This window comes from Danio rerio, chromosome 19 (genome assembly GCF_052040795.2).
Source record: "Danio rerio strain M-AB ecotype USA chromosome 19, GRCz13ab, whole genome shotgun sequence".
NCBI classification, from domain to species: Eukaryota; Metazoa; Chordata; class Actinopteri; order Cypriniformes; family Danionidae; genus Danio; species Danio rerio.
The window spans coordinates 8,210,792-8,228,316 of record NC_141039.2 but is presented as its reverse complement, the minus strand read 5'-3'; the positions used below and the strand labels follow the sequence as shown (position 1 = coordinate 8,228,316).

At 36.5% G+C, this 17,525-nt stretch overlaps 1 protein-coding gene across 1 annotated transcript; it reads right to left on the bottom strand.

The window, feature by feature from the left end:
• Window positions 1-9,637: 9,637 nt before the first annotated feature.
• On the bottom strand, window positions 9,638-16,604 carry tap2a (transporter associated with antigen processing, subunit type a). The gene is given in 11 exon segments (NM_001006594.1): window positions 9,638-9,880; window positions 10,615-10,751; window positions 12,364-12,523; window positions 12,735-12,908; window positions 14,538-14,726; window positions 14,852-14,980; window positions 15,073-15,270; window positions 15,398-15,603; window positions 15,712-15,842; window positions 15,919-16,033; window positions 16,109-16,604. Coding segments are annotated over 11 exon segments (2,178 nt in total).
• Window positions 16,605-17,525: the final 921 nt, after the last annotated feature.

Sequence of the window (17,525 nt, the reverse complement as noted above, 5' to 3'; positions counted from 1 at the left end):
CTGCACTACCAAAACAAGAACAATAGGGACTTTCCAGGAAGACAATGTCTCAACCCAAAGATGATCTATAAAATACAGCAGCACTCTTAACTTTTAGGGGAAATTAATTTAGGTTGCAACACAAAAATCCCCCCTAAAAGAAAAAATGAATACTAGTTTGTATTATAGGCAGCTTTTAAATAATAGCATGGTTTTAAAACGGCAAGCATTGAAAAAGTGCTGAACATCCGGATGTGTATGTCCACACTCTCTCCTTGCAGAGAAGTTATTTTCACGGTGATCGTCTCACCGTCACCTGAACTGGCACACTATTATATCCCATCACAAAATGTCCGGCAGTCACAAAATGGTGCTGCCAATGAGGGCTCTGGTAACCTGGGTATTTTATGTAAGTCACATGGTTTTAAAAAAACAATTCTGCACCTTCACTGGCATGCAAAATTCCTTTAACTCTTAATTCCTTAATATCCAGTCATGCTCTTTTTTTCGTACTGTGGGTTTTTGTATTTGCCCTTCATTTATTTTACAGTATTCCTTTGCTAGGTGGAAAAAAGACAGACTTTCTGCCTTTAGTTATAGTAAATTGTTTTGTGAAGTGTTAACATCTTCACATTTGCTTGCAAAATATGATACAGGTTTCATTTCAAGTGTAACTATTACCAATAAATGAAAAAAAAAAAACATATTTCACAATAAATCTAAAATCTATTCGAAGAGCAAATCAAACATGCTAACTGTGTGTAATTTTATGGTGTTTTATATTATTTCATTGCTTAGCTAATCGCCAAACTGCCTAAAATAAAATTCGGATGTAGGTCAGAAAGAAAAGGAAAATCTTTTACCTTATTTTTTCATGAAGAGTGTGTATTAATATTTCTAAAATGCTTATTAGAACTTTTCTGATGTTTTGAAACTGTTCCTTTTGAAACTTTTTGAGAGTAAAGTTGCCTGTGCAAAAATATATATTTTTTTCAAGTACTGCTGGAGGGGCATCCCCTGTGTAAAACATATGCTGGAATAGTTGGTGGTTCATTGCACTGTGATGACCCCCTGATAAATACGGAACTAAGCCGAAGGAAAATGAATGAATGAAAGTAATTAATTTATTAAACATTCTCATATATACATACTGACTGATAGCAATTTGAATCTATTTACAATCTGTTTCTGTTTTGAATCTCTATACAAGAGTCATAAAACAATGAAACTTTCATTTTATTGAGCAGTGTTGGCTTTGATTAAGTGATATGAAACAAGGTCAGTTTTAAAGAGGTCAGAGAAATCTGTTTATTTTTACAGATAAAACAAGAAAGTTAGCTAAAACCAATCCTTAAAACCTTTTTAGGGACATCATTTATATCTGGGACGTCAGGGAGGCACAGTGGGTAGCACGATTGCCTCATAGCAAGAAAGGTTGCTGGTTTAAGCGCCAGCTGGGTCAGTCAATAATATCCAGCTGCAGGCCCGCAGAACCACACACGTTTTAGGCACACACAATCTAGGACACACAATCTAGGCAAACTATATATGGTTGTGGCAGATGTTAAAGTTATAACGTCTTTTTGGACATCGTCACCGATATATTTTGATATATATGATTAATAAATATTGTGCACAATAAACAATAGTGTTTACTTTACTTTATTTCACAAATATTGCGATTGAGACGGCCGAATGGGGAGCAGTGTTTCCGATCGTCATTCAATATAATAGACTGAACAGTTTTTAATCAGTCATTATAGCTGATCAGTCATTATTATCTGACAATAATATGGCAGATACTCGTTTGCTGGCCTTGCTGAATGATCTCATTTGGACAGGTTTGATTTATATAATGGATTAATTTATGATGAAGGAAATAATAACAAGTTATATAGGCAATAATACATTATATGTAATAAAAATCTTTTTACATGTAACAAATTTATAACACTATATTAATATTTTACTCAAGTGATTTAATAGTGTTTATTAGCTTAATTTTCTAATAACCTTTTAATTAATGATTTCCCACATTTAATACTGTAGTAATTTAATACTACAGTAATAGGAAACAAATAGGAACAATTTAACTATTAATAAAAAATCATAAGTGTATATACACACATACATACACACATACATACATACATACATACATACATACATACATACATACATACATACATACATACATATATATATATATATATATATATATATATATATATATATATATATATATATATATATATATATATATATACACATACATACATACATACATACATACATATATATATATATATATACATATATATATATATACAGCTTTAACAGTGACAGTTTAGTAAAATATAGTAGTTTATATATAAAGTTATAATTATAATCAGTTAAGATAATCAGTTTATAAATATATTGTTTAAATGGTTAACTATAGTAGGCTAATTTATTTTAAAGTGACATATTATTGTTTGCTTTTTACTTTACAACAAAGTGATTTTAACCAAGTATGATAATATTAAGAACTTGAATTAGTTTATTACACTTAATCCAACAATTAGACGGTCTATTATGTTTTCTTTGTGTGTATGGACACATGAATAAAGTCATAAGTGTCTTTAACCAATTATTTTTATTTACATAATTAAATGTTACTAAATATATATAACTAATATAACTAAAGAGTTAGTTACCATATATGGTTTGCCTAGATTGTGTGTCCTAGATTGTGTGTGCCTCAAATGTGTGTGGTTCTGCGGGCCTGCAGCTGGATATATCTCGGGTCAGTTGGCATTTCTGAGTGGAGTTTGCATGTTCTCTTTGTGTTCATGTGGGTTCCAGGTGTTCCAGTTTCCCCACAGTCCAAAAACATGTATAGGGGAATTGTATTAGCTAAATTGGCCGAAGTATGTGTGGATGGGTGTTTCCTAGTTTTGGATTGTGCCTGGAAGGGCATCTGCTGCGTAAAACAAGTGCTGGATAAGTTGGTGGTTCATTCTGCTGTGGCGACCCCTGATTAATAAAGGGACTAAGCCAAAAAGAAAATGAATTATTTATATCTTTACATACAGAAATCTGATGTTTGGCAATGCAGTTACATGTGACACATAATATATTTGAATTTCACATATATATAAAATATATGTCATATATGCAATGTTGCAACTGATTTATTTTTAATTTTTTTTGCATGTTTTTCACACTTTAATGTTTCTGATCATCAATTTATTTAAAACATTAGTCACAAAATAACACATAAATACACCATGCAATTTTGAAATCACGTTTTTATTATTAGGAGAAAACAAAACACAAAACTACATAGCTCTGTGTGAAAAAGTGTTTGACCCCTAAATCTAATAACTGATTGGGCCACCCTTAGTAGCAACAACTGCAATCAAACATTTTCGATAACTTGTAATGAGTCTGTTACTGCCCTGTGGAGGAGTTTTACAGACTTTGCAGAATTTTTGTAATTCAGCCACATTAGAGGGTTTTGAGCATGAGCCGCATTTTGAGGTCATCCCACAGCATCTCAATTGGATTCAGTTCTGGATTTTGACTAAGCCAATCCAAAGTCTTTATTTTGTTTTTCTTCAACCATTCAGATGTGGTCATGCAGCTGTTTGCTTACTCAGTTTGCAGTCATTAACAGATGGCCAGGCATTCTCCTTCAGGATATTTTGGTACACATCATAGGTACAACATCACACAAAGACGTTTCAAACACCTTTTTACACAGGGTGCATCTGCTGCAGTTCAAACCGAGCATCAGATTGGGGAAGAAAGGTGATTTAAGTGACTTTGAACGTGGTATGGTTGTTGGTGCCAGACGGGCTGGTCTGAGTATTTCAGAAAAATAAAAAATTTTCAGTGAGCGGCAGTTCTGTTGGCACAAATGCCTTGTTGATGCCAGAGATCAGATGAGAATTGCCAGACTGGTTCCAGCTTATAGAAAGGCAGGAGTAACTCAAATAACCGCTCGTTACAACCGAGGTATGCAGAAGAGCACCTCTACATGCACAACACATTGAACCTTGAGGCAGATGGGCTACATCAGCAGAAGACCATACCGGGTGCCACACCTGTCACCTAAGAACAGGAAACTGAGGCTACAATTCACACAGGCTCACCAAAATTGGACAATTGAATATTGGAAAAACCTTGCCAGGTCTGATGATCCTCTATTTCTGCTGCGACATTCTGATGGTAGGGTCAGAATTTGGCAACAACAACATGAAAGCATGGATCCAACCTGTCTTGTATCAATAGCCGCATTTCCACTGTCGGGCCAGTGCGAGCCAGGGCTTTTATTAGGCCGGGCCGGGCCTAATAAGTAGTGAAGTAGTGAAGTAAGTACTACTTCACTACTTCACTACTTCACCAAAGTAGTGAAGCTGAAATCATGTCACGTTTCCACTGTCGGGCTAGTAGCTCGCAGCGCATCACGCAAACCCCGCCCCCAGAACGTCCCACGAATCAAACGTCACACAACCTGCCAAACTTCAGCAGGAAGCAGGCAGATAAAGCACACCATCACATCATCACGAAACGAATGAAATGAAGACAACAGAAACAAACAAATGACACATTACTGTACAGCAGTACATTATGTCTATATGCACAGGCCTATGTGTTTCCATTCATTATATTTGTTCACTCACTAACCAACTGTTGGCATCGTGCATCGAGTGGACTCGCCACTAACAAAGGGATGACCCAGCGCAGTGAGTGCACCCATCCATAATATAAAACCACAGAAATTCTCCAGTAAGAGAATTTTGATAGACGTCATCAACCATTCAGCCCAAATGCTCCGGAGAGACCGAAAACATATTATTTTTTTCCAATAGGATATATGACACTTAATAGGCAATTCCTCTTTATTTGAGGACTGTTGCATATTATTCGGTGAACTTAAGTAAAGGAAAGTGTTAAGTGTTTCAGTACATAAGATCAAGTAAAAATATAGCCTGCCATCTTTACCAGACTCGTGCAAAGTCCGCCTCTCCTTTTACTCTGCTCCGAAGCCCCAGCTGGCCCTCTTTGGCACAAGGTATTTGGCGGGCCAAAAAGGCAGGCCCGATCAGGGCTTTTTCTCAGCGAGAAAGCCCCGCTTTGGCCCGATCATGTCCCGAAAGTGACAGTGGAAACGTGACTGGCCTTGGCCCGCCCAGCTCGCTCGCTTTAGGCGAGATAGTGGAAATGCGACAAATGGTTCAGGCTGGTGGTTGTGGTGTAATGGTGTGGGGGATATTTTCTTGTCACACTTGGGGCCCATTAGTACCAATTGAGCATCGTGTTAATGCCATAGCCTACCTAAATATTATTCCTGACCATGTCCATCCCTTTATGACCACAGTGTACCCATCTTCTGATGGCTACTTCCAGCAACATAACGCTCCATGTCATAAAGCACGAATCATCTCAGACTGGTTTTTTAAACATGACAATGAGTTCACTGTGCTCAAATGGCTTCCACAGTCACCAGAACTCAATGTAATAGAGCACCTTTGGGATGTGGTGGAACGAGAGATTTGCATTATAGATGTTCAGCCGACAAATCTGCAGAAACTCTATGATGCTATCATGTCAAAATGGAGTAAAATCTCTGAGGAATATTTCCAGTACCTTGTTGAATCTATGCCATGAATGATTAGGGCAGTTCTGAAGGCAAAAGGAGGCTCATCCTGGTGCGTATTTACCACAACCTGGTATATATATATATATATATATATATATATATATATATATATATATATATATATATATATATATATATATATATATATATATATATATAAATATGTAAACGTCAATGTTTGTAATATTTAGTTATATGTGTTGCATAAATGACATTAAAATATGAACCTTTACATCATATTAGTCATTTGAAAGCATTTCCATATGACAGATTTCTATATGGATCGTATTATTTTTCTGAGAGTAGCAATGTTTATTTCCTGTTTTGGGCATACATTATTAAAATCTTTGCCAAAGCAATGCATTTCCTGTTAGTCAAAGGCTTACACTCTATCAAAAGGCACTGGAACAAAACTCTTTGAACAACTCCCTTGTAAAAGAGAAACTAAATAATTTATTTCTTTACATGGCTTGATCTAAAAGTATATAATGTTTTTTTCATGTAGGATGTTTGTGGTCAAACTAAGAAAGTACCTAAAACCTGCCAGGAATTTTATAAGATTTTATAACTCTCCAATCGTCCATTTTATGTTTTGAAATTTCGGTTACAGTTCACTTAAGTCAGCTTTCATTTATAAATTCAATCCAGATGTTAGGTTACTTTACAACAATTTCAAAACTGTTCAAAGTAAAAAAATACTTTCTGAGGAAGAGAAATAAAGATGAATAGCTGCTGCATTAGAGAGATATGTAATATGCATGTATATCTGAAACAGTTATTCACTGTGTAATCCAATGGCAGTTTCGTTTAGGCATTATCATGTAATGGTGGCTATAATATCACCGTACCATCTCTTTCCGGCTGTATATTTTCCGATAGGGGGTGATAAAACTTTGCAATCATGGCATAACCTGACATTAAGATGAACTGATCACTAGCAGCAAACAAGAACAATAGGGACTTTCCAGCAAGACAATGTCTCAACCCAAAGATGATCTATAAATATCGCAGCACAATAAGATCATATCTAGATAATAGATAATATCTAGAGCAAAATAAGATCAAGGCAACAAACAAGGGGCTAAAGGAAAAAATCCTCCTATATTTTAATTGTAAATAATTTCTTAAAAGTACTATAGATTTAGATTTAGAATTTGGGTTTAGAATCACTAGCAGAAATCTCAGCCCAAGAAAGGAACGAATAAGTGCATATTATCCACACTATCACTCTCCGAACTAATCTTTTTTTACTATCGTTTTCCACTGGGATCCTTTCATAATCGCCTCAATTCATCATTCCAGATCACAAAATGTCCGTCAATCACAAAATGGCGCTGCCAATAAGCGCTCGGCTAGATAAACCCTGCTGACAACCTGGGCATTTCCTGAAAGTCACATGGTTACCAATTGTGCACCTTCACTGGCATCTATGATTCTGCAAACATTTAACTCATTCATAGCCAATCTCTTTCCAATGACCTTTCACAATAAAGCTGGTGAAAACTGGACATGCTAACTCAAAGCTAATTTAAAGTAAATCACTTTCCATTACAGCAAGGAGCATGTTTTCATAAGTGTATAAAAACCGATACAGAAAGATATCAGAAAGAGAAAACCACTGGTAGTGTTATTACATGGATGTCAGATTCTCGCTTGTCTTGTTGGCTGGGACAAACAGCATGATAAAGGAACAGCCACACACCAAGCCAAACATAATGTTGTATAAGTAAAACCACAACAGAAACTTTTACGGTGAAACTGGGTCAACTTGTTTGGTGGCTCCACAGACCAAAATAAAATGTGTCAAAGCTAAAAAGCAGCTTGTATAAAAACAGTTTGTCCTCATCGAAATCTAACATTTTGTTTGCATCTAGATTTTAGCATTTAGATTTATACCAATGTGCATATATTTGTGATTTTTAAGTAAAGGTCATGATAGTTTTATGGGCATAGTTAGGTTTAGTGATGGCAATAAATATTTTTTTTAAGAAGTCTTTCTAAAAGTAAAGGATCTTTAGAGTTACTTTAAGTTAAAATGATGCACAAAACATTCATATATCATGTTATTTAAAATTATTTTAACATTATAAAGATGTTTTTTGACAAACATGTTTTAATAACTAACATTTACCTATATTTTTGTGTGTATGTGTGGTGTGTGATTTGCATCAACAGAATGTATTCAAAGCAGATTAGTAAAAAAAGAAAAGAAAGCATTTGCTGCCAGGCAGAGAGCCAGCAAACCAGACTGGCAGCTTTGGCGTTTCAAAGAAATCACGTGATTTCATAAACCAACTGTGCACCACCACATTTGTTCTGCAAGCATTTCATTTTTACTGCCTCTGAATAGTATTCCCTTTTTAACTGATTCAAAACAGTTCCATACAGGCCTGTAGCCTGTGTAGTAGTAGTTTTTGAACATGATGTTGTTTTTTCTCAAAAAGTGGAGCTTTTTGCAATTGTTCTCCTCAATTTCTATTAAATTATAAGGTTCAAATCTTGCATTTCAGTGACATTTTAAGCACTAATCTTTGCTGCATTAGCTTGTCGGATGGTGACCATAACAGAACTTTTTGATGCAACAAAAAAATTACTATACTTTTTTCCCCGAAGTATTTGTTTAGAAATGTGGATTTAAACTATAGGTTTTTAGTTTTATAAATAATGTTATGAGATCAAAAGTTTTGAATAAGGAAAAATGAAAAAACACTTCTTTTTAAAATGCAAATTGATTATCATGGATCATTGAAGAAAACCAAGTAATCCGTTAAAACTTATTAAAGACCAACTAAAAACATATTAGTCGCCTGTAGGTCAATAACAAACTGGCCAGCTCATTTCCTTAATCAGAATTTGTACATTTGAAAAGTAAAAAATTAAAATTGTCTTAATGTCTTCTTCAATCAGTTATTTTCACAATTTATGAGGGCATGCTATCAAGAATTTGACAAATTAGCTCACATAAGGGCCAAATTCTGACAGAACAGACATTCATGACAAAGTAATGATGAAACTTCAATCTAAAACATGATAATAGTTAATTATTAAAATCAGTCACAAACAGATTTGTAGCAATCCAATATTTATTAATGTTTCACAATATTCTCAAATTACAACCTCAAACGGGTTTAAAGTGGTACTTTTTTGATGTTTTGTTGTAAAAAAAAACAATACAGAGAACTGAAAAGTGAAAAATAATTAAATATTAAGAGTATCACAATCCCCATTTGCAGTAGTGGACAGTAATGAAGTACTTTTATTTCACTAATGTAACTAAAACATTCATTTTCTTGTCTGCTTAGACCCTTTATTAATCCGGGTCGCCACAGCGGAATGAACCGCCAACTTATCCAGCACATTTTTATAAAGTGGATGCCCTTCCAGCCGCAACCCATCTCTGGGAAATGTAACTACATTCTTCAAGTGAAAATACTTTATTAGAGTATTTTATCTAGGGGAAACATTTACCTACACTGAATGTACAACTGCATACATTTCCCATACTTATAAATGTTTTTTTTTTAAATATCCATTGCCTTCTCCAACTACTGTATGTATGCCAAAAGGGTGTCAAGTTAGCTATATGATATAGCACAGAGTTGATATCTGGATAATGAAATAATTTATTTCATAAATTAATATTTTTTTTCTAATTCAGTTGCATTTAAACTTCCTCGTCACTGAAGCACACAGCATATATATATATATATATATATATATATATATATATATATATATATATATATATATATATATATATATATATATATATATATATATATATATATAACGTTTTGCTCTCTGAAAACTGTTTTATATTGTATAAAACATTTTCTTGTAAAATAAACATTGCTTACTCCTAAATACAACAATAATAAACAAGTACTTTTGTCCTTTCACTCAATTCAAACAGAAAATAACTACTTTACAATTTTACTGAAGTGGCATTTTGTTATACTTCAACCTCCACTGCCCTCTTGTATGTTGCTATTTACAGCATTTCAGCATGGCCTACTGCGTTTTTACGGTATCAGATTTCTCTTTCTCTTGTTTTGTTGTTTTATCATCACTAAAGAGCCTCTCTCTCAGCTTATAGTAGCTTCCCTTCTTTTCCATCAGTTCCTCATGTGTGCCCTTCTCCACCAGCTCCCCACTGTCAATCACAACAATCTGATCCGCCCTCTCAATGGTTTTCAGCCTATGAGCAATCACTAGCAGTGTCTGCGTGGGGCAGCAGGACAAGGCCTGTTGAACCTGTGAAATAATAAATAAATAAAAATATCAGTCAGTGCCAATAGCCTAGTGGTTAGTGTGTTGTAACATCCCACATAGCAAAATTTCTCTGGACCAGCTCTGGTCCACACAATCAGGTTTTGCTTGGCCCACATGCCGCAGTGAATTACGGTACATGACTGGACCAAATCTGGCTTCCAGACAAGGGCCAAACATGGACCATATCTGGGCCAAGTCTCAGCCAAGTTAATAACTCATAACTGGGCCTGAACTGGGCCAGATAGGTTGGTGTGTCACGATTGCAATGAAATTGATAAACCCATGGAGTGATGCGCTTTAGGCACACTATGGGCACGCTTTTTCTCAAAGTGACCTGATTGGTAGAATTTTTTTTCTTTACTCAAAAATGATTTTAGTGTATTTTAAATGTGGGTCAAGACTGGCCAAACTCACATGGCCCACTTATCAAATTTTTAAATCTGGGCCAAATACTACGTTTTTCATCTGGCCCAAATCTTGTGTGCCGCCTTAAAGACGGTGCCACCTCTGCCAAACCCGGGCCATGTTTGGCCCACATGCTGTATGCCAGTGCCGGATGAATGCCTGCTGTGCCAACTTTATGCCAATTCTGGGCCAGAATTCTTTGCTACTAGGGATGGCACTGAGGTGCTTACGGCGACCTGAGTTTGATTCCCAGCTCAAGGTCTATGTAAAGGCATATGTCAATGTGATTATACTGAAAAGCTGTAGTTTACCATTTGTTCACTTTCAGTGTCCAAAGAGCTGGTCACTTCATCCAGTATGAGCACCTGAGGTTCTCTGATCAGAGCTCTGGCAATTGCGATGCGCTGCTTTTCACCTCCTGAGAGTAGATTACCACGCTCTCCAACATCTGACAAAACAAAACCAGATTTTAGTACTGTAGAGGAAAAATCAAAAAATTTTTTGACAAATAATAAATGAGTGACTACAAAAACAGAGTAGAAAACCATCCAGAAACCATATCAGGAATTCTAGAATCAGTGTTCCCATGCTTCTTAAAAGTACTTAAATTTAAGGCCTGTGAAGTACTTAAAAACAAACATAGGTCCTTGAAAGTCCTTGAATTTAATGTTTATGGTCTTTTCAAGAGTTCAGACTTAGCTGATGATTGATAATAAAGCTTGTTTGATATGCTGTCCCTGGAGAGAGCCATGAGCTTATGAGATCCTTGAGCCTTGGGCTCCCTCTCGTTTGCAGGGCGAGAGGGGAGTTCTTTAAGACAAAGATATTGAGATAAGAAAACTCTGTTAATTTATAGTGTGTTAGGAATTTTCTGATTGGAGAATCATGAGCGGATGTGGGAGCAGCTAAGAACAATCATGAGCATGTGATCCTCTAGAAATTAGTTAATAAATAAACTTCCCATTTCAAAAATTGTACTGTGCTTCCTAAAACTAAACAAATAAACTGAGAAATTCCTAATTTAAAAATCTTACATTTAAGTCTTGTACATGAACTATGACAGATAATGCATTTTATCAATATTTCTGAATCTTTATAACATTTTTCAAAATGACACATTCAAAACATCATCCTTAATATGACATTTTAATGTAAATATTAAGTGTAAGTGAAATGTTAAGTACAGGGAGGACTTTCATGGCGCTATATATGTGCTGGGGGTGTGAATTAAGGTGCTTGATTTAAAATGATTAGTGATTTTAAAAGTCGTTAAAAGACTTTGGTGTCCATGAAAGAGTGGGAACCCTGTAAAATGACTTTAAGTTGCGTTCACACCTTCGCCGTTTAATTTGCTTATTTCGCACTATAGAGTTTTCTTTTAGTTTGTTTGGGCAGGTATACTGATGTATGCATCAAAAGTAGACCAAACTAGCACACCTGTTTGAAGAGGTGGTCTGAGTACTTTTTTTAAACAAACACTGGAGTGGTTGGTTTGTCGTGAAAAAAAGATCTGAACCTAAACAGACCCAACTGCAAAAGGAACTGCGCATTTTAGGACTAAACCTGATGCTGTAATAAACTGCATTGTGTAGGATATGATGAGGGGATTTATTTGGGGAAATTTCCTTTCCATTTCCTTAGTCCCTTATTTATCGGGGGTCACCACAGTGGAATGAACTACCAACTATTCCATATGTTTTTACCTAATGGATGCCCTTCCAGCTGCAACCCAGTACAGGGAAACCCCCATACACTCTCCCTTTCACACACACACTCATCCACTACAGCCAATTTTTGTTTTACCCATTTCACCTATAAGGTGCGCCCGGAGGAAACTCATGCGAACACAGGGAGAACATGCAAACTCCACACAGAAATGCCAACTGACCCAGCCGGGGCTCGAACCAGTGACCTTCTTGTTGTGTGATGACAGTGCTAACACTGTAAACTGAACTACTGCGCCACTCTTATGAGAAACTATACTCTGGATTTTTAAAAAACAAGATTCTTGATGAGTGAAGACAAAATTTTTCAATGAATAATGCATTAATTTAAATTACCTGTGTCATATCCCTTTTCCAGTTTGGAGATGAAGGCATGGGCATTGGCTTTGCTTGCAGCCTCCTTCACTCTTTCCATTGAGCAGCCTTGGAGACCATAGCCAATGTTGTCTCGTACTGTACCAGAGAAAAGGACAGGCTCCTGACCCACCATCGCTACCTGAGAGAGATTTATTTGCAGATCCATTAATTGATTGGTATATATATATATGTATTTTTAAAGTAGACTTATAGATAGTGAATGATTTACAGTGCAGTAGTCTTTTGGGTGTAGTTTTGGGTGTATGGCCATACACAATAAAAGCACTATATAAATACACACATTACATTTACATTACATTACAGTAGTGGCATATTTTCATATTAGTCACCTTGCTGTGCAGATATTTGTGTTGGTAGTCCTGCAGTGGTTTTCCATCTAACAGAATGGTTCCCTGCTGCGGCTGGTAGAATCTCTCCAGCAGACTCACACAGGTGCTCTTCCCTCCACCGGACATTCCCACCAGAGCCGTCATCTGACCCGGCTTCAACTCCAGAGAGAAGTCCTGGAAATGTGAATGGTTATGGTAAGTTATTCAAAATTATTATCTTAAAACGTTATATATTAAACAGATTATGTATAGTTCATGATATATATATATATATATATATATATATATATATATATATATATATATATATATATATATATATATATATATATATATATATATATATATATATATATATATAAATATATATAGGGGTTGGACAATGAAACTGAAACGCCTGGTTTTAGACCACAATAATTGATCCGTATGGTGTGGATTGACCTATGGCCAATACAGCATCATTGTCTTGGCAATGACAGATCCAAGTCCTGCACTGTGGGCAGAGGGATTTTCAACCATTTTTCATGCAGAATAGTGGCCAGGTCACGATGTGATGCTGGTGGAGGAAAACTTTTTTTGACTCACTCCTATAAAGCACCTCAAAGTGGCTCAATTTTATATGGATCTGGTGACTGTGCAGGCCATGGGAGATTTTCAGCTTCACTTTTATGTTCATTTGACCACTCTGTCATCAGTCTTGTTGTGTGTATTGGTGCATGATTATCCCGATACACAACATTTAGGATACAATGTTTGAACCATTGGGTTTACATGGTCCTCCAGAATGGTTCGGTAGTCTTTGGCTGTGACGCGCCCATCTAGCACAAAAATTGGGCCAAGGGAATGCAATGATATTGCAACCCTAACCGTCACTGATCCACCTCCTTCCCTTTGGGCATGTAACAGTCTGGGTCATACGCTTTTTGGGGCTTCTCCACACTGTAACTCTCCCAGATGGGGGAAAGTAAGCAAAGGTGGACTCATCAGAGAACAATACATGTTTTATATTGTCCATAGCCCAATATTTTCGCTGCTGGCACCTTTGAAACCTATGTTTGGCATTAGCATGAGTGAACAAAGGTTTGACTATAGCAGCTCGGCCATGTAAATTGACCCAACATTTTGGTGGAAACAAGAGAGTTGCGGTGCACATTTAATTCTGCAATGAATTGGGCAGCTGTAGTTTTTTTTTTTTTATACAATCCTCTTGCATCCAGAGTTACTCCTGTTGGATGTGGTTCGTCCTTCTTGGTAGTTTGCTAATATTAGTCTGGATACCGTAGATCTTGATACATCACAAAGACTTGCTGTCTTGGTCAATGATGAGCCAGCAAGACATGCACCAACAATTTGTTGTGTGAATTGCAAAATTAAGCAAAACTGTGCCGTCACTCTGCTAATTAAACCGTTACACTCTCCTCTTACTAATGGAATGTGCAATCAAAATGCCACTGGGCTCTTAAAAAAACTTAAACTTAAACTGCCATACTCTTAAAAAAAGAATATATTTTTAAACATAATTACTATTCACTCGCCCTCATACAGTTTTAAACATTTATGCGTTTCTTTCTTCTGTTAAACACAAAAAAGCTATTATTATGGAAAATTCCCAGCAACCAGAATTTTGCATACATCATTTTTTTGTGTTCAACAGAAGAAAGAAACTCAAACAGGTTTTAAACAAGTTAAGGGTGAGAAATTGATGACAGTATTTTCATTTTTGGGTGAACTGCCCCTTTTAATGTGAATTGCATTTTAATATTTGACATGCATCAAGTAATGTGATTCGTCAGTAAACACTACCTTTAACACATTGTGGTCGGGTCTTCTGGGATACGAGAAGGTGAGATTCTGAAACTTGACGTGTCCTTTCAGATCTTTTGGCATCAGATTTCCATCAATACTGACTTCAGACTTTCGGTCCTGGTACTCAAACACCTTACCAGCAGCCCCTACTGAATTCAGCATGTCTCCAAAGATGTAGATCAAAGTCTGGGAATAGAGATGGACACATTTTTATCATGCTGAAAATGGTTTTGTTAATGCTGTGAATAGGGTCATTCAACTTTACTTGACCCTTTTATTAAGCAACCTTTTTTTAAAGTAACCAGACTTACTCTAATGTTGTCTCCAAGGTCTTGCTGATACAGAATGAAAGAAACCAGATTCCCAGTGCTCATCTGTCCATACTGGATGAACAGTCTCCCATAGTAAAGCATGGCCACCTTCATTCCCAATTCTGTCATCTGCAAACATCCCAAATATCAAGAAGATATAATCAATATCAAAGCAATATAATATCAAAAGTTTCCTTCAGAGAAAATAAACAAATACTGACCCTCCTAATTAGCAGGTAAATCGCCCTGACTGTGTCCCGTCGGGTCTTTAGATTGTGAGTTTCCATCAAACGGCCATCATAGCGATGGGCTTCACCAAGTTCTGTCTTGAAACTCTTTACTGTCCTGATCCCTGAAACTGCCTCCCCAGCAGCATCATTAGCTTGTGCCATGGAGTCCTGAACTTCTTTTGAGAGCTTCTAAAGAATGCATAAATAAATAAATAAATAAATAAATAAATAAATAAATAAATAAATAAATATAGGGTATACTCATATGTGCATAAATAATTTTCCATCATCCTTCACGTTTTTATCTGCACGTTACCTGATAGTGTGTGTCATATATGTTCTGCAGTAAGCCTGTCAGTGGCGTCTCCATCAGCATCAGTAGTGTAAGCTTCCAGGAGAGGCTCACCATCAGATACAGCATTCCTAATGTCTTTACAAGTGTCCGCAGAAGAACGTTGACATTCAGGGCTACAGCCCGGCCCATCAGAGTAGTGTCTGTAGACAGTCTAGATGTGATATCACCTGAAAGACAGATTAAGTAGAAATAAAATGAAAATTACAATGCTTCTTATTGAAGTGTGCAACAAGAGAACTGGTGTATATATGCACGTGCAGTTGGTGTATATTTACCTGTCTTGATGGTCTCAAAGAAGCCAATGTCCTGCCTGATCAGAGATCCAAACAGTTGCACCTTGACTCTGCAAGTGAAGCTATTGATTGCACACATGAACAGGCCTCCGCGACAACCTGCACTGAAAGAGCTGAGAGTAACAAAAAACAGCATTACTTTAGATATTATATAGGGTTTTTGTAATACATATATTTTTTAATACCAACCTTCCTAATGAGAATAATCCCATGAAAATGATAGCTGATCTAAAGTTATCCCACTGGTAATGGGAACCCAAGATGTCAATCACCTCTCCTGTGTAAAGTGGGATGAACATTTCACCTGGAAAACATAACAAGAGCTTTAAAAGCAGGTTTATATGATAGTTTTAGTGTTGAACATAAAGCTAATACTCACATAGCACAGCTAGGGCCAGAAACACAAAAGCTCCAAATAATAATATATAATCTGGCCTGTATAAACGGATGACCCGGATGAAGAGGACTCGAGCCTTCTGTTTGCGCTCTTTACCGTTACTCCCTTCATTTGTGTCAGGCAGTGTTATCTCCCAAAAGAGACACGCTAAAGCCGCAGCAACTGTACCGACAAGCCACACAGTGAATTTATCAAGACGGTAGTTGTTAAACATCGCTAAGCGTCCGGTTTCGTATACCGAACCGATAAAACAGTGGACAGTAATCCATCTTCTTATCAAAGGATCTGCCGCATCTTTAGATAAAGTAGACCCCGCGTACAGCAGCGTGCATCGCAATCCAGATTCAGCCCATTGGCGAAACAGATTATAGTCCAAACTGCTTGTTGGAGACTTGAGCAAAGTTTCTGCGAGGTCCAGTATCAAAACTATTAAGATGTCAAAACATAACATACACGCGAACACCAAAACCTTCCGCATGGTGCGTGCGTAAACTGGTTGCCGTGGTAACACCGAAACGCTATTGGAAAAAATATATCTCCAAATAAACGACCTTCTTCGGTTATTATTTTCTTCGTTTTGCCCCGTCCTACAGATTGCTGGTGTGTGTTTTCGTTACGCAGCGCCAGGGCATTTCAGGACACTGAAATGACCTTACTTTCACTTTCAGTTTCTCAGGGTAAGGGATTTTCCTGCTTTATAGGCTACAGCACACACAGCAGCGCTTTGCGTTTGGATTTCGATGGAGAGCTTTGTTATGTTGACCAATTTTCTAAATCAAATTAATGCCATAGCATTTTATACATGTGAAATTACGTTCAAACTGAGCAAATGGATATAAATAAGGAAGACCGGGAAAGTATCGTTTTTCCAAAAAAAAAAAAAACATTTTAAAAGATAATGCTTTAAATGTTGTTGCTGTCGTTACTAACTCGTGAGAGTGGTTTATTAATACTAGGTGGTGTGTTGTAGTCTACAAATTGCACTTTAAACACAAATGGTAGGCTACCCTGTCAGCAGGGACAAAAACAACCGTTACGTTGTCTCAGCAGGAGCTCTTGCCATTTATACCCGATTTACTTTTAAACGGAGTAAAAACTCAAGTAATGCAAACTTAGGGACATGTTATAACACCAAATAACCTGTAGATTGATCATTACTTTGACACACAAAAAGAGTAACATCGACTTCTGTTGGAAATATTTCTTCGTTTCTATAACATCATTTTTATTTATAGGAATGAGATTGACTTTCTGCACTGAAAAACAATGATTATTTAAGTGACTGTATGTTATTGTAAGTGTACAGGCATCGAATGTTTCCCTTTTCAGAGCACCCATAACAAGAAACATGCCTTGTTAATTTCTGCCTAGCAACTGATGAGTAATGTACACTCACTGG